General features: G+C 37.8%; 7 protein-coding genes and 1 pseudogene across 7 annotated transcripts; 5 read left to right on the top strand and 3 right to left on the bottom strand.

Moving 5' to 3' along the window:
• The first annotated feature begins 104 nt into the window (after positions 1-104).
• Positions 105-2,752, top strand: LOC149044890 (uncharacterized). Its single transcript, XM_089206862.1, has one exon. It carries the CDS (start codon positions 1,582-1,584, stop codon positions 2,521-2,523), a length of 942 nt encoding a protein of 313 aa, XP_089062988.1. The 5' UTR covers positions 105-1,581; the 3' UTR covers positions 2,524-2,752.
• A 316-nt stretch (positions 2,753-3,068) lies between these two features.
• LOC113673637 (uncharacterized) lies at positions 3,069-5,155 on the top strand. The gene has a single exon (XM_089206861.1). It carries the CDS (start codon positions 3,487-3,489, stop codon positions 4,495-4,497), a length of 1,011 nt encoding a protein of 336 aa, XP_089062987.1. The 5' UTR covers positions 3,069-3,486; the 3' UTR covers positions 4,498-5,155.
• A 150-nt stretch (positions 5,156-5,305) lies between these two features.
• On the top strand, positions 5,306-7,450 carry LOC149044891 (uncharacterized). Its single transcript, XM_089206868.1, has one exon. It carries the CDS (start codon positions 6,074-6,076, stop codon positions 6,980-6,982), a length of 909 nt encoding a protein of 302 aa, XP_089062994.1. The 5' UTR covers positions 5,306-6,073; the 3' UTR covers positions 6,983-7,450.
• Positions 7,451-8,199: 749 nt separating this feature from the next.
• LOC149044892 (uncharacterized) lies at positions 8,200-9,820 on the top strand. The gene has a single exon (XM_089206874.1). The coding sequence runs from the start codon at positions 8,200-8,202 to the stop codon at positions 8,995-8,997; it is 798 nt and encodes a 265-aa protein (XP_089063000.1). The 3' UTR covers positions 8,998-9,820.
• On the top strand, positions 9,184-9,820 carry LOC149044893 (uncharacterized; the record flags this gene model as incomplete). Its single annotated transcript, XM_089207895.1, has 2 exons — positions 9,184-9,345; positions 9,458-9,820. Coding segments are annotated over 2 exons (366 nt in total), but the record flags the coding sequence as incomplete, so codon positions are not given.
• A 400-nt stretch (positions 9,821-10,220) lies between these two features.
• On the bottom strand, positions 10,221-12,385 carry LOC113673500 (uncharacterized). The gene has a single exon (XM_027189921.2). It carries the CDS (start codon positions 12,091-12,093, stop codon positions 11,287-11,289), a length of 807 nt encoding a protein of 268 aa, XP_027045722.2. The 5' UTR covers positions 12,094-12,385; the 3' UTR covers positions 10,221-11,286.
• Positions 12,386-16,167: 3,782 nt separating this feature from the next.
• LOC149044894 (uncharacterized) lies at positions 16,168-16,980 on the bottom strand. The gene has a single exon (XM_089206872.1). It carries the CDS (start codon positions 16,978-16,980, stop codon positions 16,168-16,170), a length of 813 nt encoding a protein of 270 aa, XP_089062998.1.
• Positions 16,981-18,744: 1,764 nt separating this feature from the next.
• On the bottom strand, positions 18,745-19,865 carry LOC149044895 (uncharacterized; annotated as a pseudogene).
• Positions 19,866-25,678: the final 5,813 nt, after the last annotated feature.

Genomic DNA, 25,678 nt, shown 5'->3' on the forward strand with positions numbered 1-25,678 from the left:
TTGAAAATAGTTTACCAAAGGGTATCGTTGGGCAAAATATGAGCAATTCACCAAAATGGTCGTTGACGGACGATTCTCGATCCTGACAGGCAGCCATTCTTAAATGATGTTGTTGGAGAGTTCCTACTGAATCAAAATTGGTTTTCAAATGTGAATTTGTCATTCTTAATCTTAAAAAAGGGGATTTTTTTCTAGAATTAATTAACCCTTATCCTTCCAATCATTTGAAGATAAACAATTAAAACAACGGGCGGTTATGATTAGATGCAATATTTGTGTTCCAAATAAATCAGGAAAACTTGAAAGTCCCTCGTGTTACGTCATTTACAAAGACCTATCAGGTTCTTTCTTTGCATTTGTTAAATATCAACTTTTTCGGAAAAGATCTCGCCGTTGTATAGCACTTTCTTAGTATTGACTATGTAGTTTGTTTCAATAGCACTAATTTTGTTGTCCAAGCACCTTTAAAACATGGCTTTCTGGCCATAGGGATTTAGGCTTATTTTTCCAGCTTCTTAACCTGAAGAGTGAGAATGAAAAGGAAAAAGAGTTATGGACTAGTCGCGCTGTACGTTCTGTATGGACTGGTTGCTCTTAGTTTGTAGGGAATCAACATAATATGTAACTTCACTTGCCCCGAAATGGGCATAACAGACGAAACTGAGTCGCACTAGGTGCGCCTAAAACATCATGTTCAAAACCGTAACACTGTATGAAGGAAGCAAGTCTGTCCCATTTAAATATATGGACTAGCTCACTCGAGTTTCACCAAAAGGCTCAACCGATAGTCATAGAAACAAAAGAAGAATTGAAGTCAAATGCAATTGTGTGGTGAGAAAATGCGCTTTTCTAGCTTTGCATCCTTCAGATAAATTACAACCAATCAACCCTTTCGGAGAATTAAACCGAATGGCTTTTTACAAGCGTTGATATTTGGTCTTAGGTTCGATTCACATTAGAATTCAGATGATTATCGAACCCACTTCCGCGAAAACGCCGACGAAGACGGAGTCGAACACTTTTTCTTGGTTGCCCCTATTTTTCTCGTTTACGTTCGAAAAAAAAAAAACACGTACATTTGTCTATCGTTTTCTATTCTTTCTGCAATGTTTCTCTTCAGCTGTTAAGGAGGTATTACATCGGAAAAAATAGGAAGATCTTAGATTTTGTTTTCTTGGAATTTAAAAGTCACCTGCTGCTTTCACTGGAAATGACTTCCGTTCTAGATGTGACATTTTGAACCAGTATTTACGACTTAAATACCTATTGTAAGTTGCGAAATTTCTAAATAGGCGTAATTCCAAAGAAACATGTTCGATAGCATATAAATACAGATTTGCCAAAGGCTATATATGCTTTGAGTCTTTACTTCAATTCTACCTTTCACTACGATAGTCTGGCATTGCTTTTCAAAAGATTCCGTTCTAATCTATGTTTATGACGTCAACACAACTTGTCCCAAGTTCATTGGTTAGCTTCGTTTATCTAGTGAGTGAAGCTAAAGCCTATTTACTTCGGCAAGCGCCATTTCTTTTGTTGTTTTTCGATGATTCTGTGAATTTCGTCAACCTGTAGTGAGTCATGGATTGTTCTTTCCCTTATTTAAAGCGATTACTGGCGACTGTAGCGTTCGGAATTATCTTGACAGTTCAATGCTTCTTCCTTGCCGCATATCCTGCGACTTATGAAAACGATCCTAACTGGTATGCCGTAACAAATCTGTTCGCTCCAGTGGTGTGGATGTATCTCGTGCGTTTTAAAGCCGCAAAACTTCGATGGTTGTTTTATGTCTGGTATTTGTACGTTATTTTTGCTTTGATACCTAACATTATCATCATTTTTGTGAGGGTTGAAGACAGATTTGACAAAGAAAGATTCCTCAGTCCAAATGCCCTGAAGGTGGTTTTAAGCCTAACACCACCTCTCTTGCTACTGTTGCTACATACTGCAGAAGATTCTGATCAGTCTACAGAATACACAGAGTTAGTATCCAGGTTGACGTATCGCATAGCCATAGATCTATTCGATGTTGTCAATATGATAGGTATTGCCCTTGACGAAAGGGGAGAAGGCCATGAGGCATTGCGCAATTTCTACGCTGAGGTACTCAGCAAAAAGTACGAGTGTACCAATATAACACAGCCAACTTTGGACAAGGTGGCCGACTTAGCTGTAGTTCCTGAAGGATTCGGAAAAGGAATGGTTGCAGTTGCATGCTTTGCTCTACTGTTGTCTATCTGTCAGCTGGCTGAAAACAAACTCTCAGAAGGTACCGAGACAGCCATTCATTTTCGAGTCGCAGTTGCTCGAAACGTTATACAAATTGTGTTCGTCAATCTTGTATTCTTGATCATGCGCGCGGTCGTTTTCTTCAAATATGGCAAAGACGAGTCTATCTTCATAGCCAAGAACATCATGGGAATAATTCTCTCCATTTTAGATATTTACGCACTATGTGAATCACATTCGACTAGTTTCTGGTCCCTTTGCGTAAATTGTTTCGGACTGAGAAGGCCCCACTGAGTTAAAAGGACGGACTTCGTCGTCAAGATGTGAAGGGAATCAGGGACGACTTTGTGTGAACAAAAATTCGGGACCGAACCTTGACTATACGACATGTTCGAGAACAGTGTGGGATTAGTATGATTAAAAATAATTATGAATATTCTCTCTAGATCCGTAGTAATTCGACTCTCAGTAATCACAGATGTAGTATGCATATCCAAATAAAAAACTCTCAGTTGATGTAAAATATGGGCGATATTTCTTTCCTTCTAGACTAACACGATTTATTTTACCTATACATAAATCCGCAATTCATTAAATTAAAAGGAAATATATGCGTATTTAGTCACGTAATCTTGTGATGAATTCACTTTAATTTTAATTTCTCTGCTTGGTTGGCTGCAAAAAAAGAAAAATCAAAAACAGCCATCTACGAATTTTTCTTTTCGAACTTCAACGAAACGATCCTACTGGAAAAAAAGATAACTGACAGCTACATACTTTGGAATGCTGGTAAACGTAAGAAAACGGAGAGAGCTTTCCCGAGAAAGGCCGCACGAGATTATGTGTATGTCACGGAGTGCGATGTGAGGCAACAATATAATTCGTGAATATATGCGAAGAAAAGAAATTTAAGTTACTTCATCACAAATGATGTTGGCCTTAGTTGCAAGGACGATTGCAAATGATTCCAGTGTTGACTGTCAGAGTAACCTTGAATATGATAAACTTATAAAACTATGATGTCAATCAAGACAATTCCCGGAAATGAAAACAACCACTTCCTGTTTTCTAGGAAAAGCTTCAAGGCTGATTAACCGATTCGGGAAAGTCCCTTATGAGTTATTTTTGCATGATGGAAAAGGATGTGGCGCTTGCTAATTCGCTAGAAAACTTTTCAGATTTGAAAGGTCAGCTCTATATTTATAGCAGTCAGAACGTTTTGCTTACAAACCTCCTAGCCTTTCGATCTCTCTGATTATGGCTCGTTGTCCGTTTGAATTGACACTGAAGAACGCAGGACGGATTGCATTTGGCGTTATCTTGGTAATTCAAGCAATATTCCTCGCTTGCTACCCTGGCGAGTATGAAAATTCTAAATGGTACAGTTTATTAACAGTTTTCCTCCCAGCACTTGGTGCGTGGTCTTTGCTGTTACGTTTTGAGAAAGCCACACTTCGTTGGCTGTTATTAGTCTGGAGTCTCTACATTGCTGCCTTGATAGTGAACATCGGGATCATTTTTGGATTGGTTGGAGACAAACTTGGCACCAAGAAGTTCCCAAGCTTGGGTCTCTTAAAGGGAATTCTATGCCTCACGCCTCCTCTGTTATTACTGTTGCTACACAATGCAGATGACCTGGATCGATCTCAAGGACGTAAAGATTTAGTGTTCAAGCTGTCTTTTCAAATGGCCATCGATCTGTTCGATGTTATTGACATGATTGACATTGTTTTGGATGACATAGGACGTGTGAATGAAGCTCGGAGCCTACCAGCAGATGTTATAGCCACATTAAACAAAACCCTTAAGGAGACTCTACCAAGCTTCACACTCAACTCCACAGGTATATTAACCTCGGAATTGAACAAAAGCCTTGCAATACCTCCAGTATTCGGTAGAGTGATGATAGGAGTTGCATGTTTCAGTCTCATGTTGTCTATATGGCAATGGGCTGAAAACAAGCTATCCACGAATGACACGGGGATTCAATTTCGAACAGCAGTTGCACGCAACGTTCTAGAGGTGATATTCGTCAATTTCTTTTTCTTGATCATCCGTGGAGTGGTTTTTTTTATGTACGGCCAAGACGACTTTGTTTTTATAGCCAAGAATTTCATCGCAATAATTTTTTCAATTTTGGAAATTCACGCTCTTTGTCAATCGCATTCAACCACGTTTGTAAGTCTATGTAAAGTGGAATGGCGAAAATGTTCTGCGCGACTCAGAGAGTTCAAAGGGCAACTGAAACGATTTATAACTTGCAGATGATAATTTAACCGAATCACAATTATGTTATAAGAATTAATAAGTGTAGAGAACACACTTCCCGGCGCCGTTCAGACATTATTTTGGTATAACATAATGTGATGATTACAAACTTTCATAGTCCATAATGGTAAAAAAATCAATTATTGTGATTCAGTTTTACTACTGTTGTTCACTTTAGATAACATGGTATGTTGATTCGCTGTCTATGATTATATTTGGAAGTATTCTGGCTGGTGGTTTAAACTAGAAAAAAGATATTCCCGCCTACTTCAAGAACTTATATGCATTCTGCAAGAAGAAATAGAGAATATCTGCAGTATCCTTTTTTTTAATTATTTGCCATCTTCCAGTTCTTCTCTTTTGAACGGAACGCTATTGATTATACTTAAGCTGAAACTACGGTGGGATTCAGCGTGCACTGAAGACGTGCGAGACTACTTCTTTAGTTGTGATGATACTGCCAACATAATTTTAGAGTGGACATTATTTCAGCTTATTGTCCCAGCATTGATTTCATCATGGCCTGATCGATTTTCTACCGCCAAATTAAAATTTACAATAAAGACCTCGTGAGTTCCATAATTTGATAAACTGATTAATTTTTAGTTAATGGCTTTGAAATAAATGAAAAATTAAAGTATCTGCATTCCATATAAGTTGAAAGGAGAGTTTTGGGTTGATATTTTGTCGTCCGACATGCTTGAAATTTGACGTTAGTTGAGGAAAATGCACTAATTTGTTGTTCGTTATTGTTGTTATTTATTTTTTCTTACCTAGATGAGGACAATTTGTTACAATATGTTTATAGATAAACGTTTTGGGATTATATATATATTCTCTGTTTCATTCAGTAGCTACCCTATCATAATGATGAACAGCATACGTGCGTGGTATCCTGGGGTCTTCGTAAGCTGATATTCTCAATCTGAAAATGAAAGGTCGAAGACATTCGTGATGGGGAAAATCTGTAAAAATTTTAATTGCTCTGTGAGCACGCTCATTAATGACAGTAAGAGTAGAGAGTTGCCAAATCAGTTTTGGTAAATCGCTTACAGAGCATCTCCGAAAAAAAGGGTGAAAATCAGTGAATGGAGAGCGTGACGTTTTCATTTCAGACTCAGTGAATCCGAAATGGTGGGGAAACCCCCCAAAACACTACATCACTGATATCGATATATATGAACTTTTTCACGGAAAAATAATATTTCCAGAAAAAGCTTCAGCTCTTCCGGGAAAGTCCATTTCAGTTTATTTACATCTGGATTACATCTTTGCAAAAAAAAAAAAGTTTTGTTGAAGAATTTTAATATATTCATCTACTTATGCTATCAGCAAGAGTATGTCGGTCTCTGATATACAATGTAATTACCCCCATCTCGTCCCTGCATGTTTATATCAACCTTTCTTTACACGCAGACATCCTCGATCCTCGACGCTGGGAAAATACTTATGACTGAATTAAATTATATCAAACTTGCGTGACGCATTGCGATTTGGCGCTTCCTTATTGGCCAGTCGCTATAGGAGCCTTCTTTGATGAGTAAACACGTTTCGCTGCGAAGGTTGTCAATTTCTAATGATGGCGTCGCGTTGGATGTTCGCAGGCCGTTTGGCATTTGTTCTTCTCCTGCTCACCCAAGGGGGATTTTTAGTCGCTTATTCCGTCGATTATGACGAGGATGCAGTTGGGGCACCGATAGTTCAAGGTATTTTATTTGCTATAACAGCGATCGTGTGGCTTGCTTTCATCTGCACGAAGGCGAAACTTAGTCGGTTGTTCTATGTCTGGGTTTTATATGTTTTTACCCTCGTCGTAAACATTGGAATCTTATTTGGAACAATCGGAGACAAACTTGACAGCAATAAATTCCTTGGCCCTTATGTCCTGAAGGGAGTTCTGTGCGTTACACCTCCTCTGTTGCTGTTGTTGCTACACAATGCTGACGATCTAGATCGCTCTGATGAGCGCAAAGATCTAGTGTCTAAGCTTTCCTACCAAATGGCCATCGATCTCTTCGACGTTGTGGATATGATAGATATCGTCTTGGAAGACAAAAGACACGGGAGTGCGAATTGCTCGTGTACAAATACTATAATAAAAGAAACCAACCTGACAAGTGCAACTTCAAGCCTCAAAACAATTCCTGAAAGTTTCGGAATAGTCATGGTTACAGTGGCATCTCTCAGTCTACTTTTGTCACTTTGGAAATTGTTCGAGAACAAGCTATCAAGAGATGACACAAAGATTCGCTTCCGAGCGACAGTTCTTCGCAATTTGGTAGAGATAGCTTTGGTTAATTTCGTCTTCTTGATCATTCGCTTAGTGGTGTACGCTGAGTACCGCAGAAATGAGTCTATCTTTATTGCAAAGAATATCATATCAATAGTTTTGTCCATTTTGGAAATTAATGCACATTGTGCATCACATTCCGTTAGATTTTGGTCTGAGTTATGTAAAAGTTGTTTTGGACTGAGAGTGGTCTAAAATGGCAAGCAGTGTTTGTTGTCAATATTTACACATAGCGAAATCGGTTTAGAGACAACTTTGTGAAAACTGCTAAGACATTATTTAGTTATCATTAATTATTGTTATTGGAGTAATTGTTTACTATTGTATCGCTGTATGATGGTAGACATTCCTGCTCCTGTTTTATGGTTGTGACTTAAGTGATATCTCATGCATAATTAATATGTGCGGCGCTTCTAGAGCCGAGGTCAAATACAAGGTAGCGTTGTAAGTTTTAAAAAAAATCTTACAAGTTTTGCTACTTTGTACTCTTTTACTACTTTTTAAGGTTTAAATTTACTGTAACATAAGATATATGATTTCATATCTGTCGAGAAATTAAGACTATATCAGACTCTTGATCTGCAACTGAATGTGTAATCATGGAAATTATTAAACAGCGTCACCCAAAGCGATCACTAAACCACGGTGACGTACATTAAGGACTGTGTTTCTAACAGTGTTCAAATATTTAATTTTAACATGATGACCCAGAAACTAAAAAGACAGCCATCTCAGTGGGTGATAATCAATAAATTTAGTCTTTAGACTTGTATACGAATTATGAAATCACTTACAAACTTACACTTTTGACTTTGCCTGCCAAGAACTATTAAGAAGGCACGGTAAACTATTGATTCGAACTGCGAAAGATTACGCACAAAACTTCAATGTTGTTTTTGGGGAGTTCATATTCAACTAAAAGTTAGTGTTCAAAGGCAAAAGTTTATTTTTCAGAATGTTTTTTTAAAATTCTTGTCCTTTGCGACACGAGAGATTTTTTCTAGAATTCTTCAAATTAAATCGTTCAATTCATATAAAGAACGGAAATTTTGTTTTTTCTCGAGTGGAAGGCTAAAAAGTTTGAATTTGAATTCCTTAAACAATCAAAAACGATGGAAAGGCAGCCATGATTAGATACAAATTTTGTATCTTATGTAATTCAGGGGAGTCGCTTAACTCGACAGTTGCTCTTATTACGTCACTTACCGAAAGCTATCAGGTTTTTTATTTGTATTTGTTCACATCCGCTTTTCTCGGAAAAGATTACTTCATCGTCTTACGCTTTCTTAGAAACAACGTTCTTGAATTATGCTTATGAAAAAGTTTATTTCGATGCAACAGCAGTAACTTTGTTATAGGAGCTTCTGAAGGCGAAACTCATCGTTAAAGTGCCTTAAAAGATTATCTTTATTATGGCCTCTTGGTTGGTCCGCGTTGGGCGATTCCTTTTCTTTGGCTTGTTAGGCCTCCAGGCCTACTCGCTAGCTTCGTATCCTGCCGAGTACGAAAGCGAAGATGATTTCTATGGACTAGTCCTCCTGTACGGTCCCGCAATGTGTCTTTGGCTTTATATCATGTGGGACGACAAACATTTACCATGGTTATTTGTTGTCTGGATATGCTATATCTTAGGTTTCGTGATCTTCATCCTTATCATATTTGGAGGCGACAAACCGATTGAAGATAAGCTCGACAAAGCGAAATTCTTCGGTCCAAACAATCTAAAGATGACACTTTGCCTTGCCCCAGTGATTCTGTTGTTGCTTTTGAGTACTGGAACAGATTCCAACAGCTACAGAGATCAAATCTGGCAGATATCCCTACGAATGGCTCTGGATCTCTTCGATGGAGTTGAAATGCTGGAAGTTATCATCGAAGAAAATGAAGTCAGCCATGGCGTTCGAAAGTCCTTTGAAAAAGCCATACTCGCTTTTGTCTGTATCAGTTTTATCCTCTCCCCATTGCAACTGGTTGAGATAAAGTTAAGGAGTTCCGATTGGTGGGGACTTCGGCATAGATGTAGAGAAGGTTTGCGAACAGCCCTACAGATCATCTGTGTTAATTGTGTGTTTTTGGGGCTTCGCATGTATCTATGGCGGGGCTATGAAAAAGATGCCTCTATTTTTATCGCTAAAAATGCTATTGTCATTTGCCTTGGCCTTTTCGAGGTATGTTCAATCGGTAAATGTTGTGGTTGTGACGATTATTGAGCAGAATTTTACATAGAATCGCCCAGTAATCGGTATAAACTTGACAATCTTTCTGGGAAAACCATGGAAAAATTTGAAATAATTATCGTGAGCGTTTCATTAGAAGCAAATATCTTTAAATGATTTCATTTTTATCTAATACTCTCTTCTTAATATTAGTCTTGGATTTAAGATAGAACTTGACTCGTTTTGGATTTGTTCTATGGACCAGATGTCTTGACGATGACCCTTTGCCTAACTCCGCTCCTTTTGTTGCTGTTGCTTAACACATATGAAACGAAAAGTAAAGACAGAGAGTTCTTATTAAAACTGGCCTTCCAAATAACATTAGATCTCTTCGACGGAATTTAAATGCTGCAAGTTTTTCTGGAGGGAAATGAACTTAGCATTCCTAAGCGCTTTGAGGCAGCTATCATTGCCTTCGTTTGCATAAGTTTTGTGCTTTCGAATTTTCAATTAGAGGAGAACAGGATTTCGGTCTATTTACAAATACACGGCCTTCATCCGTATCACCCTTCAGATTTTACTCAGTAATTGTGAGTTTTTAGGCCTTCGTTTGGCTCTGTTCTTTAAGTTCAAGAGAGATGCGTCAATTTTCATTGCCAAAAATGGCATTTTGATCAATCATAGGATTTTGGAGATTTTTCAGTGTTGTAAGGGTTAGTTGGGAAGTGTAAGAACCAGGAAAGACTTGAATCAAAAGCGCGATCACATATTCGACAACTTTAAGCTCCTTCGCAAAGTTGTGTATTTTTCTAGTTTGTTGATCCTTTAGCCGTTCGTCGGAGTCTGATTAAATTAAAATTTGTTTTTTTTAACATAATCGCGTGAGTGTGCCTGATTTGCGGTTTATAATGTCACTTTACGTAAACAATACAGGGAGAGGGAGGGGAGAATGGTGACATTGGCACCTTCTATGTATGTTTACATAAAACAACGGCCCCTTTCCCCTCCACTTTCGCTCCCGCCAAAGCCTTTCACAGGAAACAGATTTGCTATCTTCTTTACGTTCTGAGCCCCGCTGAGTTTTCAGAAAGCCTGACCACTTCTGGGTTACTTAAAATGCTTCAAATATCTCTCGAAGGGTTGAATACATGAGCCAGCTGAAGTGGTTAGCTAGTGAACCTTCAGGCTCTCAGAAAAAAGTTGTCTCTCAGGAGTTGTAAATTGATTGATTGGTTGAAAACATTATTTAAACAAAGTTAAAAATTCCATCGGCATAATTTACAAGTAAAACATATAATTCTGTTTAGCTAATACAACTAGTAAAATAAATAAAATCTAAATGTCCTCAGGTTAATGCCATGTCTCAGCTGTGATAAATTTAATTAAAGAAGCTGTAGAACGCATATCTTGGGATAGGCTGTTAATCTTCCACACCTCATCACCTTTTTAAGAGAAACTTCTTTATAAATAATAAGCGCGGTGCTCCAAGTCATGGTGCTTTAAAACTTGAACTTGAAATTTTGTCTGATATTGCTCAAAACAAAATGTAAATCAACCGGATCCCTTATGAGCATTCCCTTCAAAACTCCAGTTTTCCTTTTCCCTACATTGTTTTTCTTTTGTATTCTCATATTTTTCGTGACAAAGATAGTTTTTCTTAGAAATAGATTAATGATATTGTTCATCAACTGATACAAGACTTCAAGTTCTCTTGAAAAGAGTGAGCCCCACAGATTTTCTTTGAAGAAATGTGAATTTATTCACATGTTTAATTCACTGTCCTATTCGTGGCTGATACATGTAGAGAATATAGTTCCATTATTCACGAGGAGAAAAAAAATTGAGGCAAAGTCATCTAGGTACACCTGATACAAAAATTAGCTTCCAGGTCTGCGCAATTCACAAGCCCTTAAGTTCAAACATTCTTTCTATCACATGCCTACGACTGGATACAACACAATAAATTTATCTCCATAAGATATATTTGAGATACATGAAAAAAGTAACTGTAAGCTTTCTGTACAGTTTGCAGAACCGAGAAAATAAAACTGTTATTAAAGGAAATAAAAATAGGCTACTCGTATCAGAGTACAGGAGACTGAATAAAATGGGAATTGTATAAGATATATCTGAGATACATTAAAAAATTAATTTTTAGCTTTATGTACAGTTTGCACAGCCGAAAAAGTAAAACTGTAGAGGAAATGAAAAACAGTCTACTTCTATTAGGTTACAGGGGACTAATTAAAGTGGCAATTTGTTGCTTGCAAAATGTGATATAAAAATAAAAGTGCATTTTGAGATCTTAACATGAAATCGAGGAGCTACAAAAATATACCTATTCTAAGCTACTCGGTCTTCTTGTTTGGCCCGATGTAAACGGAGTAGATTACGAATTTCCAAAATGGAAAGTACTATTGCTATGCCATTCTTGGCAATGAAGATCAACTCGTCTTTGCCAAACATAAAGAACACCACCGCACGAATAACCAAGAATGGTAGATTTACGAAAGCTATTTGAACAATATTGCGGCATAATGCGGTACGGATACGAATTTCCGGCCCCTCTTCGGTAAGTTTGATTTCTACCATTTGCCAAGGAGATTCCAATATACTGAGGCAAGCTAACACGATCATTGCTGTACTGAAAGCTTTGGGTATTCCAAACTCGTGCTCTCTTTCTTCTAACACGATATCTATCATCTCGATTCCATCGAACAGATCGACGGCCATGGGAAAACACAACTTGGAAACAATCTCTCTTTCTTCGTCGTCTGAATCATCGAGATCGCCTGTGTTTAGCAACAGTAGTAGCAGAAGTGGTGTAATGCACAGAACCATCTTCAATACATTTGGTCCTAAAAACTCGGTCTTGTCGATTCTATCTCCGACTTTTCCAAATACCATTGCGATGTTTACAACCAAAGCCATAATATACAGGCCCCAAATTCGAAAGAGGCAACCAAGGTACAGCGCTTTGAAAATTAGAAGAAGAACCCAAACAAAAACTGCTGGGCCAAAGGAAAAGGCCATAAAATACCAATTGGATGTGCCTTCATACTTCCCGAGGTAAGCAGATAAAAACATGCTCTGTGTAGTCATCAGACAAAAGAAAGCCAATCGTCCAAGCCGTATTATAAACGAAGCCATTATTTTATGTATGAAAGCTGTCTGAAACTGGAAGAGGCAAATTGTACCGACTAATGCAATAGGAATTGATACCGTATATTTGCATGAAAAATTAAGCAGCGAATGAAATAACGCCACAACGATCTTGATCAAATGATGCTAAAGGGAATTACCCGAATATTTCAGAAGGTCACATGCAAAGACTGATTGCATAAGTAATTTGGTCACTGCTGGGGACTTGATATTCCTACGTAACTTCTTTAATCTGCAGTTCTGTTTCTTTATAATTGTTATTTATTTCATTTTATTATTTTTTTTCACTCTCAATAAAAAAAAAACTCTAAAGATTTTAAACTAAGGAGGTTTTTTCTAGAAAAATTAATTCGCTGAAAATCTGAACCTGTCAAAATAACCATTTCCGAGAAACCTTGCCAGGTGACATATGGAGTTTCTAAGAAAAATGTCGCATAACAATGATTAGGGGATTCCCCGAACACCACTCACTTTCATGGATTATGTCATTACGATGAAGCCATGTTTGATCGATATAAATTTCATTTGGAGTTTCCTCTTTTATTCTCTTCAACTTCATTTTCTAATATTTTCTCTCACTGTAACACTTCCCACAAATTTTTCAAAGCTGCACCAGGCTTATTTTTCCGAGGAATTGGTTTGCTGATAGTCAGTTTCAGGGAATTCCCCGAAAAGCTGTCTGATAATTAGAAGGATCTTGATGAAGAACAAAAAAACGTGCGACATTATGAAAATAATTTCCAACGACTTCTCTTAAATCTTGGATATTTTTTGGGGGGAGTTTCTTTGCTTAGTGAATGACGTTCAGCTTGCATAAGATGATCAACTTGGTCTGACAGATCATCGGAGTCTAACAAAACACCGAAGCTTTTTCTGCATAATTGTGTTTAATAACTGTTAGAACAAATACCAACTCGTTTCATTTTAAAAACAGAAAGTCAGAAACTACACTGTTTAGAGGGCCAAAATAATAATATTTCGCAAAGAGAAATCTTCTCACAAAGAGAAATCTTCTCACAAAGAGAAATCGCAAAGAGAAATCTTCTCACAAACACAAATGTTGCAGTATTACAAACAGGCCCTAAACTGATGAATGAGACCCTCTTGCCTCGTCAGCACTATTTTGTACAATACTTCTGTTTCAATTGTGTGTGAGGCGAAGCCGCCTGCAGCTAAATCGGAGTGTCATTCCTTAATTTTATTCACAGTATTTCATTTCGGTCCGTGAAAGATCATGAACGAGGTAGGCAATTTCTACATTTACAATTCTAAAACCTTTTTTTTTCTTTTTTCTTGTAGCTGATGATGATTCGAATAAACCGAAGGATATCTTTTTTTAATTAAGGTGTCATCGTCCTTTCAGTTTCGGAATATTTTAAATTTTTGGTCACGGCGAGTCTCTAGTATCTGTGAAACTGAACAAACGGCTGTCGATGATCGTCGAAATACATCTTTTTTAAAGAGTTTCAGTTTCCTTTCCTTAGCTACAATTCCAAATTGTATACGTCTCGGATCAGTTCATTTCACATTCTCAAATTATCTCTTTCGGATCCAGTAGATCTGCATCGCGGAGAGAAAGATGAAGATCAATTTCTTCCTTTGTGAAGAGAAACAGTTCTCTTGTGGAGTTTATTCTTCGCGATTTACAGCAAAGTCAACAGAAAGCTCACGCACGCCGCCGCTCATCACGTACCCAAACAGCGTCCAGGCTAGGGTTTCGTAGTCTTTGTGTTTACCCAAATCGCTCACTTTATTCGCCAGAATGAGAAGGCAACGGGTGCGTTGCACAGGATTACTTTCAAACAGGTCAGGAAGCGCTTCTTGTCGAGTAGGTCTCCGCGCAACGCCAAAATGATGGCGATGTAAGGGATCAAACCGAATGCAATGTAGAGACCCCCATGTGCGGAACGATGGATTTAACTGCGTGGTTGTGAGGTGAAATGTGAGAGTGAATTGAATGCGATCACCATTTTCCTTCTGAGCCTTTGGTAGTGCTGATTGTCGATCAATTTTTTGGGCGTGGTAGTGGTCCACTTGAGCGAAAGAAACAGGATAGCTAAGTTTATCGAAAAACTGGAACATTGCCTCTGAGTTTTCGGAAAAATCAGAGTAGTCACTACATGAACGACGAAGTCTGAAAAACTTTTAAAAGGGTATGGAATTCTTGACGTGTGATGGGTGCGAAGGTGAATACATTAGGTGACTATATATTTGAATCTGTAGGTTTGTGGCAAACGCTAAAGCATAGATCGTTGCCTTCAATTGAAATTTTGATGACTAGAAAAGCCAAAGAAGTGTTCTTACTAACTTTAAATTACTTCAAAACGATTCACTAATTTTATTCAAACGTGACAAAACCATAGGCAACTTTTTTCAATGCGCTCCCTCACGATACATAATTTTCCTTTCATTCATGACGCAGAGAAAATGTCGGGACCCAAGAGATCCATCATGATCAATTCACGTGGACCTCCACACCAATGTCGTTTACTGCATAACTTGCAGTTATTGACGTTTGAAACGTCAGCTTTTAAACTCTTTACGGTGGCCGATTAACCTCATCAACCCGGTTAATATTTCTAAATCGCCTTATAAATTCGTGTGTCGCGAGCTTGTCCCCAGGGTCCTCTTTGTTCCAGACGACGGAAGAAAGAAGATGTCCCATGGGACTTCACCTGAGAACGATGTTCAATTCATCAGCTATCGGGAAATAAATTCCCTAGAAGATTCCCCCATCGTAGCAACAACAACGACGAATGATTACTAAAAGAAATCAAACAAAGGTCAATTCCATGTAGTTAACAACTACTGCTTTACTTTAAGATTTGGGCAATTTTTCACCAATGTTTCTTCGTAACAAAGAAAGCCAAAAAAAAAAAAACCTGCAAAAGTACTGATAAGAACTGGGACAGGTTTAATTTAGACTCAGAGAGTGCCTTCGATCCAAATTAAAGCTTCACATTTTTCGCTGACATAAGGCTACAATATTATCTAGTTTCAGTTTAATTACAATTTCATAGTAGAGGAGCCAATACCAGACTGCTGAACTCAGGATACATTTTCATCAATGCAAATTACGTCACATGATACACAGGTGATAGAGTCATAGATCTCGTCAGAGCTATTTTATCCATTGAATTTAATCATTTAGCGTATGAACAAATTCTGAAAACTGTAAGATACGGCTTAATTTTATAGTTTTCAAGCGCACACTTTTCATTGTAAAATGTTAGTAAATTGAAGGAAAAAGAATATCACTCTGCAGACGAGTCTATGCCACAATAGTAATTCACTCTTGGTTCTTAATTCAGTAAATCTGTAAGGCAGATATAAAGGTGGCGATTCCATTCTTTGCAATGAAAATAGATTCGTCTTTGTTGTATTTCATAAAACTATCAGACGCATAATGTGGCAAAATCACCAGTACAATCAGTAAAACGTTTCCTACAATCACCGCTTTTTCACGAAAAACGAAACGCTTCCATCAATGTTGCCGTGGTCGTTGTCCACCATTTGTAACAGGGTCAACAGAAAACTCAAGGAAGCCATGATAATATGGGATCAATCTTGTCTCAAACTCTTTCGAAATTCCTTTGATGAAAATTAATGATAGTGTCCATCAACTAACACAAGACTTTCAGTTCCCTTAAAAAGAGTCAACCACACAAAACTTCTTTGAAAAAAATGTGAATTTATTCTCATTTTTAATTCACTGTTCTATTCGTGGCTGATACATGTAGAATATAATTCCATTTTTCACGAGGAAAAATGAAAATTAAGGCAAAAATTAGTTGCCACTCAGTTCAATTCAAAAGCCCTAGAGTTCAAAAATTCTTTCTGTCACATATATACGACTAGATATAGCATAGTACACTGATCGCTATAAGATATATTTGAGTCACATGAAAAGATTAATTATAACCTTCATGTACAGTTTGTAGAACCGAAAAAACAAACTAATTAAAATGGGAATTTGTTGCTTGCAAAATGTAATACAATACTAAATAAAGGTGCATTTTGAGATCTTAACATGAAATCGAGGAGCTGCAAAATGTACTTTTTCTAAACTACTTTCTCTCCTCGTCCAACCCGACGTAAACGGCGTAGATTACGAATTTCCAAAATGGAACATACTATTGCTATGCCATTCTTGGCAATGAAGGTCGACTCGTCTTTGCCAAACTTAATAAACACCACCGCGCGAGTAACCAAGAATGGTAGATTTACGAAAGCTATTTGAACAATATTGCGGCACAATGCAGTACGGAAACGAATTTTCGCTCCATCTTTGGTGACTTTTTTTTCCGCCATATGCCAAGGAGATACCAACATGCTGAGGCAAGCGAACACGATCATTGCTGTACTGAAAGCTTTAGGTATTCCAAAGTCGTGCTCTCTTTCTTCTAACACAATATTTATCATCTCGATTCCATCGAACAGATCGACGGCCACGGGAAAACAAAACTTAGAAACAATCTCTCTTTCTTCCTCATTTTCCTCTGAATCATCGAGATCGCCTGTGTTTAGCAACAGTAATAGTAGAAGTGGTGTAATGCACAGAATCATTTTCAATACCTTTGGTCCTAAAAACTCATTCTTGTCGATTTTATCTCCGACTTTTCCAAATACCATTGCGATGTTTACAACCAAAGCCACAATATACAGACCCCAAATTCGAAAGAGGCAGCAAAAGTACTGCGCTTTGAAAATTAGAAGAAGAATCCAAAAAATAACTGCTGGGCCAAAGAAAATGATCGTGAGATACCAATTGGATTCGCCGTCATACTTTTTGAGATAGGCAGATAGAAAAATGCACTGTGTAATTATCAGACCGAAGAAAGCGAATCGCCCGAGACATATTAAAAACGAAGTCATAATTATATGTATGAAAGCTGTCTGAAACTGGAAGAAGCAAATTGTGCTGACTACTGCAGTAGCAATTAATACCGTATATTTGTAAGAAACACTTAGCAGCGAATGAGGTAGCGTCACAGCGATCTTGATCAAATGATGCAAAAGGGAATTACCCGAATATTCGGGAAGCTCACATGCACAGACTGATTGCATACATAATTTGGTCACTGCTGGCGACTTGATATTCCTTTGTAGCTTCTTTAAAGTGCCTGTGACACGAATTTTTTTTTTTTGCATTTTCTGGTTGATAGCTGTATTTGAAAATAGAAATAATCGACCTCAGCGCCAAGCGAGTTCTCCTTGACCATTTTTTTGTGCATTGAAAGTACGATTTGGCGGCCAAAACGATCATGTTACACAGCTGTGACGTCCAAAACTGCGAAAACAAGTCGGCAACTATGGTAGAGAAAAAAAGTCTGGAAGAAAGGACGAACGTATTGCGTGGCTGGAGCGCCAAATGATATTAGCTACAAGAGTAATACACATATACCAGATATTTCTATACACTTCTTTCCAAAGAATGTAGCTGTATGGCCAAAATGGACGCGTTTCGATCGTCGACATCGAAGAGATTTTACTCCTCAATGTCGTCGGCCTTATGCTCCCTATCGGTTTCGAAGACTGCTGTTACGAACACATACCACTAGTCAAATAAGAGGAAGATAACCAATGAATTCAGTTGAAAAGAATGCTAATTAAGGGGCCTGTTTCCCCACCGTACACGATTGTTCAACTTTCTTTTCGGCTGATATTTCGCGAGCGAAGAATGGTGAACTCCTTATTATTGTTTACTTCACGCGCTTGAGATGTACTCATACTCCTTGTCTTTCCACCTGCCTTTATTTGCGCTTTTCTTATCGTATGAAAATCCAACAAATTACAGCTTTCATCGTATTTTAATAACGCAAATACGTAATTTATAATGAAGGTTTTTTTTTAACTTTTCTTCTATCGGAATTGGTTTGTATATTTGATATGCTAAATATTTACGCAAAAAAATGTTACCGGCACTTTAATCTGCGGCTCTGTTTTTGTTTTTTTGTTTTTGTTTTTTCGTTTTTGTTTTTTTGTTTTTCTGTTTTTGTTTTTTGGTTTTTGTTTTTGCTTTGTTTGTACTCTCAATTACAAAAAGGAGTCTAAAGATTTTGAATTAACGAGAATTTTGCAAGAAGAATCAATTCGCTGAAAATCTGAAGCTGTCAAATGAACAATTTCCGAGAAACCTAACCAGGTGACATATGGAGTTTCTAAGAAAAAAAGTTACATAAAGATGACTAGGGGAATCCTCACACACCATTTATTTCCATGGATACGTCATGATGATGAAGCCATCTTTGACTACTTCAAATTCGTTCTTTTTAGGATATTTATATAAATTTCATTTGTAGTTTTTTCTTTTATTCTTTTGAACTTCATTTTCTAATATTTTCCCTCACTATAACATTTCGCACAAATTTGTTAAAGCCGCACTAAGCTTAGTTTTCTGAGGAATTTGTTTGCTGATAGTCAGTTTCAAGGGATTCCCTGAAAAGAAATCACCTAGAAGAATCTAGGTGAAAGATAACAAAACGTGCGACATTATAAAAATAATTTTCAACGACTTCTGTCAAATATTGGAAGTTTTGGGGGGTATCTTTGCTTAGTGAACGACGTTCAGCTTGCATATCGAATATAAACTTTTTTGATTGACAGATCCGATGAGAGTCTAACAACAACACTAAAGCCTTTACTGCATAACTGTTTTTATTAGTTTTAAGAACTTCTAAAAGTACAAATAGAGCGGCAAAATAAATAATACTTTGCAAAAAGAAGTCTCAAATTAGCTCTTCCAGATCCAATAGATCTGCATCGCGGAGAGAAAGATGGAGATCAGATTCTTTGTTATGAAGATGGACTCATTATTATCTTTTTTGTTGTTTTTAACTACAACTACGCGCATTGCCATGAAAGGCAAATTCACGAAAAATATCTGCAAAACATATGCGAAAATCGCCACTTCTTTGCGAAGAGAGACGGTTCCTATGTGTGCAATTTGCAGCAAAGTCAACAGAAAGCTCAAGCACACCGCTGCTATCATTGCATATCCACACTCTTTTGGGATTCCGTCACTGTTCCCCCTTTCATCGAGCACAATATCCAACATCTCGACGCTATCGACAAGATCTAATGTTATCACGACTGACAGCGTCAAGGCCAGGGTTTTGTAGTCTTCCTATTTGCCCAAATCGCCCGCTGTATTCACCAGAATGAGAAAGGCAGCAGGCGTGATGCACAGGATCACTTTCAAACAGGTCGGGCTGAGAAAACTGTCCTTGTTGAGTACGTCTCCGCACAACGCAAAAATGATTGCGATGTAAGGGATCAAACCGAAAATAATGTAGAGACCCCACGTACGGAAAACTTTACGGAGTTCTCCACTAGTAGCCAGACAAATCCCATAGTAAATCAGGGCAGGAAAAGACAAAAGTAGCAAGGATACTAGACGTTTATCATCCCTGTAACAGACAGGAAAAGCTGTCAGGAACCCACATTGGACGCACAGAAGAAGAACGGCAAAAAAACGACCGACCAAAACCAATCCACAATCCATGCTTTGCTTTTCTCTTTAAAACGGTGCTGTTCTCGTCGAAGGCTATATAGTTTAAAATCTGCAGTGTCATCGTTTTAAATTTGGAAATTACATGTCAAAACCACGTGAGATGGAAATCTTCCCGTAATAGGTAACTTCTATTTTTGCACTAACCAATACTGCAATAGCTTCATGTGATCTTTTTCCAGAAGCTCACTTGCAGACTGATTGCATACGTAATTTGGTCACTGCTAGAAACTTGACATTCCTATGTAGCTTCTTCTATCAGCGCTTCTGGCTTTTTCTTCGTATTTGTTCACATCCGCTTTTCTCGGAAAAGATTATTTCATTGTATTGCTCTTCCTAGGAAACGTTCTTCAGTTAGACGCAAAGTTCATTTCCATGCAATTATTATAGCATTAACTTTGTTATTGGACCTTCTTGAAGAAACACTTATCGTAGAGATGGCCTCATGCTTAGTCTACGTTGGCAGACTCCTTTCCTTCGTCTTAGTAGGCCTCCAGGCCTCCTCGCTGGCTTCGTATCCTGCAGAATACAAACACAAAGATAGTTTCTATGGATTGGTTGTCCTGTACATACCTACAGTTGGTTTATGGCTTTACATCATGTGCGACAAGAAATTACGGGTTATTATATTTGCTGTCTGGACGTGCTATATCGTTGGGTTCGTAATCTTCGTCGTGAACATATTTAGAGGTGACGAACCGATTGAAGATTGACAAATGTTGTGGTGTCACAAACAGGCCGTAAGGCGATGAATGAAACCTTTTTGCCTCGTCAGCACAATTTATACAATACTTCTGTTTTGATTGTGTATAAGGCGCAATAACCGCTTTTTCACTACGCGAAACGCATCTATCAATGTTGCCGAGGTTGTTTCCACCATTTTGTAACAGGGTCAACAGAAAACTCAAGGAAGCCATGGCGATCAATCTTGTCCCAAACTCTTTCGAAATTCCGAGACTATTTTCCTTGCCGTCGGTTACAATGCTCAAGATAACAACTCCACCGAAAAGATCGATAGACAACTGAACGGACAACTGTTGGTACTCTTGAGATTCGTCTAGTTTTCTGGCTGTATGCGATTCTCTAAAACCGAAAAAACAAAGGTGTAATGCAAAGAACCACTTTCAGACCAGTCCGGTTAGTTATCTTTTTGACAACCCTGAGAAGGCATTACTTGGCCGCGGGTTAATACGAATTTATCCTTGAGTGTCGACAATATCTCTCACGAGTGTGAGATACTATAAAATTGTATCCACTAGCAGGCAAATTATGTTCCGTTTAGTCTATATCTATCCTTACTGAATACGTATCCACGCATAACAATTTACACTAATCAGTGCCATTGTACAGTTATTTTGCACAAATGTATTTTTTTGCCCTCACAACACCCCTGTCCATGTAGGTCTTTACACGGTTAAAATGCTTGATCTCATCTGAAATCTATTTTGTGGTTAATCAGAACTATAACAAAATTATTGAACGTGATTGATTTGAGCACCAATAGGACAGTGTATGCATCATGCTTTTAATTGGACAGTTGAATAGACCAGTTAACATGTCGTGTCTGTGTAAGTGGACAGTGCGTGTCATGAGCACTCGCTGTTGTTGTGCATTTTGACGATTTGACGGTTCGTATTTTGATGAAAACGTATAACCGATGTCTAATTGCTTTCTCAAACCCGTTATAGACAAATCGGACTCTCGCTTTGCGCTGTCGTCCAACTTCGTCAATCACTCGTATGATTACAGACCGTGTTGGACTCTACTCGGTCCTATTTCTATAATTAATTTACAACATAAACAATCACATTGCCTAAGTGATGAATCAATAACTCTTTGAACTCTCCCGAAAAAATTAGAAGGCAAATTGCTGATTCTAGCAATTTTCTTTCGCATTCTCTTGCGACACATGCCATGTCACAAGTTTCCGTAAATTAATAAAATAATAAAACTTAAAGATATTTGCAAAAGGTTTGTTTACGAAGAACTGAATGTTACTTTCAAAAATGGGCATTAATTTCAGAATGTAAACTTCTTTCCCTTTGAAGTCTATGACCAAAATCCGATTATCAAGCATTGTGGTAATACTCCAGAGCCATCCAAATTGAATATTAGTACTTTTCTTTCCAGTAAAAGTTCCTTCCAATGTAAACTGTTGAATGTGATCACCCTCACATAAGAAAACGTTGTCATGTTTTTCAACACATAAGCCATACGGCTGATTCATCTGTCCATTAACGTTTCCTTTTTCTCCAAACTTCTACAAAAACTGTCCTCCTCTCTCGTCAATCACTTTCACACAGTTATTTTCGAGGTCAGTTACGATGAATTTGTCCGCGTAACAAATGCAAACGAGCGGATGATCCAACCTTCTGGGCCGCTGTCTCCAAACTTAAACACAGGTTCACCATCCACTGTAAACACCTGAATTCTGCTGTTCTCATACTCCGCTACAACGATAAAACGTCCATCACTTGAGATACAAACACTTGTAGGTATCTTAAACTCTCCATCTCCACTTCCCTGCTTTCTAAAGCTTTTTACAAAGTTCCCTGTCTGTACGTTCCACTGCTGTTATTCGGTGATTACATTCATCTACCACCAGAATCTCGTCATCGTTGAGGAATGTGACGTCACTAGTTCTTCAAACTTACATCTATGTGTCCAGGACAACCAAGTCGCACAAACATTCCTGTGTCATCAAAGACCAGGATATAGAGACCATCCAAATCAGCCACGGCAATAACACCTTTACTGTTCACTGCAATGCCAGCTTTAACTCTCGTACTTTTACTAGAAATGAGAACGGACTCCTGAAGAGTTTCTGTCCATTTATCTTTACTTCCATTCTATAAGTACCTAGTACTTTCGCTGAAAAAACTTTTCCTGGAAACGTCCATCTTGTTTATCACTCCTCTCCAAACTCCTAACCTGATCAGCAGGGTCCATGAGTATTTCAACACGATCTGTGTGCTGAGTGTTTCTGATCCCTCCTTCGCTTGTTTTGGGACAAATTAGTAGATCTGCTTCTACACCAGCTTGGACTTCGAAGTCTTTACTCTGCAAATTTTCTTGCATTAGGGCTAAGACAATTTGTACCTATAGAAAGTTTTCATTCTCTGTTGGTGTTCCTTGATGAACTCCTTGAATTTGAGTATTATTGTTTCTTGTTGGAGACATATGTTTCTTCACTCTGCTGTAATAGACTCAATAGCTGGTTAACCATTCTGTTTGTACATTTTCTCTTGACTTGCGTATTCCTGGTCCAGATTAGGTTTCAATTAGCGCTTTCATAATCCATCTTAAGGCTTGGCATTCCATTGCGGCAAGGAACATCGCGGAGAGGAGGAGAGAAGCCTTTCATTGACCAAATCAGAAATGGAAGAGGAGGGAGTGGATGCGGCCATAGCAGTATAGATTTTCCAACTTCTTACTTGTCTCGAGGAGCTTTCATTCAAAGCAACCCTCTCATTTCAGTACACGATAGAAAAAAGAAGAAGAAGCTATTATATTTTTCAATTCTAATATGGGTTTGAAATTGTACCTTTCCATTTGTACAATTTTGGCTACAATCACAACTTTCAGACGGAAAACACTCGGTTTAGTACACTTAGTGTGGTTCGGCCTTCGGACGCCAAGATGAATGTATTATTGTTGCCTCAGTAAGATGTCACATGAACGTGAATCTGATTAGTTACTGTTTTGTTTTGGTCTGGGTCATCCGAATCTGATAACTATCCCTAACTATTTATTAAAATAAAGCTTCCTCGTTGGCTGAGAAATAGATGCGATTTAGAGATAAAAGGTGCTATCGGTAAACAAATTGCACCAATGGGAGCCAGTCAGATTTCAAGGAACACGAGTGATTTATTGCATCCAAAATGGATATAATAAAAATTTATACCTTGTCTTTCCGTTTCCCCCCGTTTTTGAAACATTTTGAGTATGATATTTTTTTTCGATTTTGAGCTCCTCCCGCAGGGCGAGAAGGTTCATTTGAAAATTAAGGCCACCGATTCTTTTCATCGAAATTGCATAAATATTTTCTGCGCGGTAGCGTAGAACGGTTAATCATACATGTCCAATGTCGTTGTAGAAATCAATTTGGCGTCAATTACATAAAAAAAGAGGAAGCCGACTTAAGTTTGTACCTGGTTTCATATTTACTTTGGGTAACAACAAGAGGTATAGTTTTCTATGTGCTAATACTCCACAACTAAAATTAAGTAGAATTTATCATATCGATTTTGAGGTGAGGGCAAAAAAATGGCGCCTTGATTAAGTATATTAAGTAATTAAAAGAGTAGACGGGATGGCTTGAGAAGTAGTTTGTGGAAATTTTCTCGGATTATGGCAGCTAAAAGTGAAAAATCCGTATCACTTACAGACAGTTATGTTAAAACTTTCCTAGAAGGGAAAGAAAACCAGTATACGAAAAAAACCGAAATGTAAGTATTAAGTAGCTTTAACAACAGCATTTCTCACCGCCGAGAGCGAAAATCGGCAATTGGAAGATTTTGCCACAGGCCGATGTGGCCGTTTACCTGAAAGATTTCTTCTGTTGGTAAAGATGAATGAGAATTTTGTAAATTTAAATTTACGTCCATGATTGTTTTTGTAATCATGATTCAACAAATATTTCCATCCTGAGCCTTAGCGCCAACCCACTGTGCGATTTTTATTGGGGAAGTGTCCATTCCTTTATTTTCAGTCATGAATAAAGTCGGCTTTTCTTGTCAGTATAGTCTTTTATGTTTATATGATAAACAAAATAATACATGATTTTATAAATAATTGGTGGGGTGCTCTAAGTCATTTAAGTGTTTTAAAAACCTGAAAGTTTTTGTTTGATATTGCTCGAAGCAAAATGTAAATCAACCGGATCCCAGATGAGCATTCTCTTCAAAACTCCAGTTTTCCTTTTCCCCCATTTTTTTTTTTTTTTGTACAAAATCCATACAAACTACGATGTTATACAAGGATTTCCAGCCCCGAGAAACGCCGTAACAACACACGCGAATAAATACCATATTTTCTCAAGTGTATTTGATATCGCTAATCAGCTGCTGACACGTCAATCGCCTTTCGCACCCCTCGGTCAGGTTAGATGAATGAACGGCGAAACCTTCGCCATTCTCAATCCAAGGTAGTTTGTGGGAATTTTCTCGGATTATGGCAGCTAACACTGAAAAATCAGTAACACTTATAGATGGTGACGTTCAAACTTTCCTAGAAGATAAAAAAAACCAATACACGAAAAGAAAAACCAAACGTTACGTATTCAGTGGCTTTAATAACAGCATTTCTCGCGGCCGAGAGCGAAAATCGGCTACTGGAAGATTTGCCATATGGCCGATCTGCCGTTTACCAAAAATATTCCTTCTTTCAGTAAGGACGAAGTCGTTGAATGAAAATTTTGCAAATTGAAAATTTAGTCCATAATTCTGTTAACATTCATAATTCAATGTATTTTTCTATCTTGAGCCTCTAGCGCCATCCCACTGTCCGTTTTTTTTAAGGGAAATTGACGATTCCTTTATTTTTATTCATTAATAAAGCCGACTATTCTTGTCAGTAAAGGGCTATTGTGTTTATATGATAAACAAAATAATACAAGTTTTTATAAATAATGGGTGGGGTGCTTTAAGACATTTAGGTGTTTAAAAACCTGAAAAATTTTGTTTGATATTGCTCGAAACAAAATGTAAATCAATCGGATCCTAATGAGCATCCTCTTCAAAACTCCAGTTTTCCTTTTCCCTAACTTTTGTCTTTTGATATTTTCTTACTTGGGTTAAAGATAGATTTTTTAATTGTCAAGTACAACAAACAAGCAACAGGCAGCCAAGGTGCAGCGCTTTGAAAAGTAGACGAAGAATCCAAACAAAAACTGCTGGGCCAAAGAAAATGGTCGTGAGATACCAATGGGAACTGCCTTCATACTTCGCGAGATAAGCAGGTAAAAATAATTAAGCACTGTGTAGTCATCAGACCGACAAAAGCCAATCGTCCGAGCCATGTTAAAAACGAAGCCATAATTGTATTTGTGAAAGCTGTCTTAAA

The sequence above is a fragment of the Pocillopora damicornis genome, chromosome 5 (assembly GCF_964200805.1).
Source record: "Pocillopora damicornis chromosome 5, jaPocDami1.2, whole genome shotgun sequence".
NCBI classification, from domain to species: Eukaryota; Metazoa; Cnidaria; class Anthozoa; order Scleractinia; family Pocilloporidae; genus Pocillopora; species Pocillopora damicornis.

What these genes read in the sequence shown, in the direction of transcription:
- LOC149044892 (XM_089206874.1), top strand. Translation starts at nt 8,200, where the DNA reads ATGGCCTCTTGGTTGGTCCGCGTTGGGCGATTCCTTTTCTTTGGCTTG.
- LOC113673500 (XM_027189921.2), bottom strand. Translation starts at nt 12,093, where the DNA reads ATGGCTTCGTTTATAATACGGCTTGGACGATTGGCTTTCTTTTGTCTG.
- LOC113673637 (XM_089206861.1), top strand. Translation starts at nt 3,487, where the DNA reads ATGGCTCGTTGTCCGTTTGAATTGACACTGAAGAACGCAGGACGGATT.
- LOC149044894 (XM_089206872.1), bottom strand. Translation starts at nt 16,980, where the DNA reads ATGACTTCGTTTTTAATATGTCTCGGGCGATTCGCTTTCTTCGGTCTG.
- LOC149044890 (XM_089206862.1), top strand. Translation starts at nt 1,582, where the DNA reads ATGGATTGTTCTTTCCCTTATTTAAAGCGATTACTGGCGACTGTAGCG.
- LOC149044891 (XM_089206868.1), top strand. Translation starts at nt 6,074, where the DNA reads ATGATGGCGTCGCGTTGGATGTTCGCAGGCCGTTTGGCATTTGTTCTT.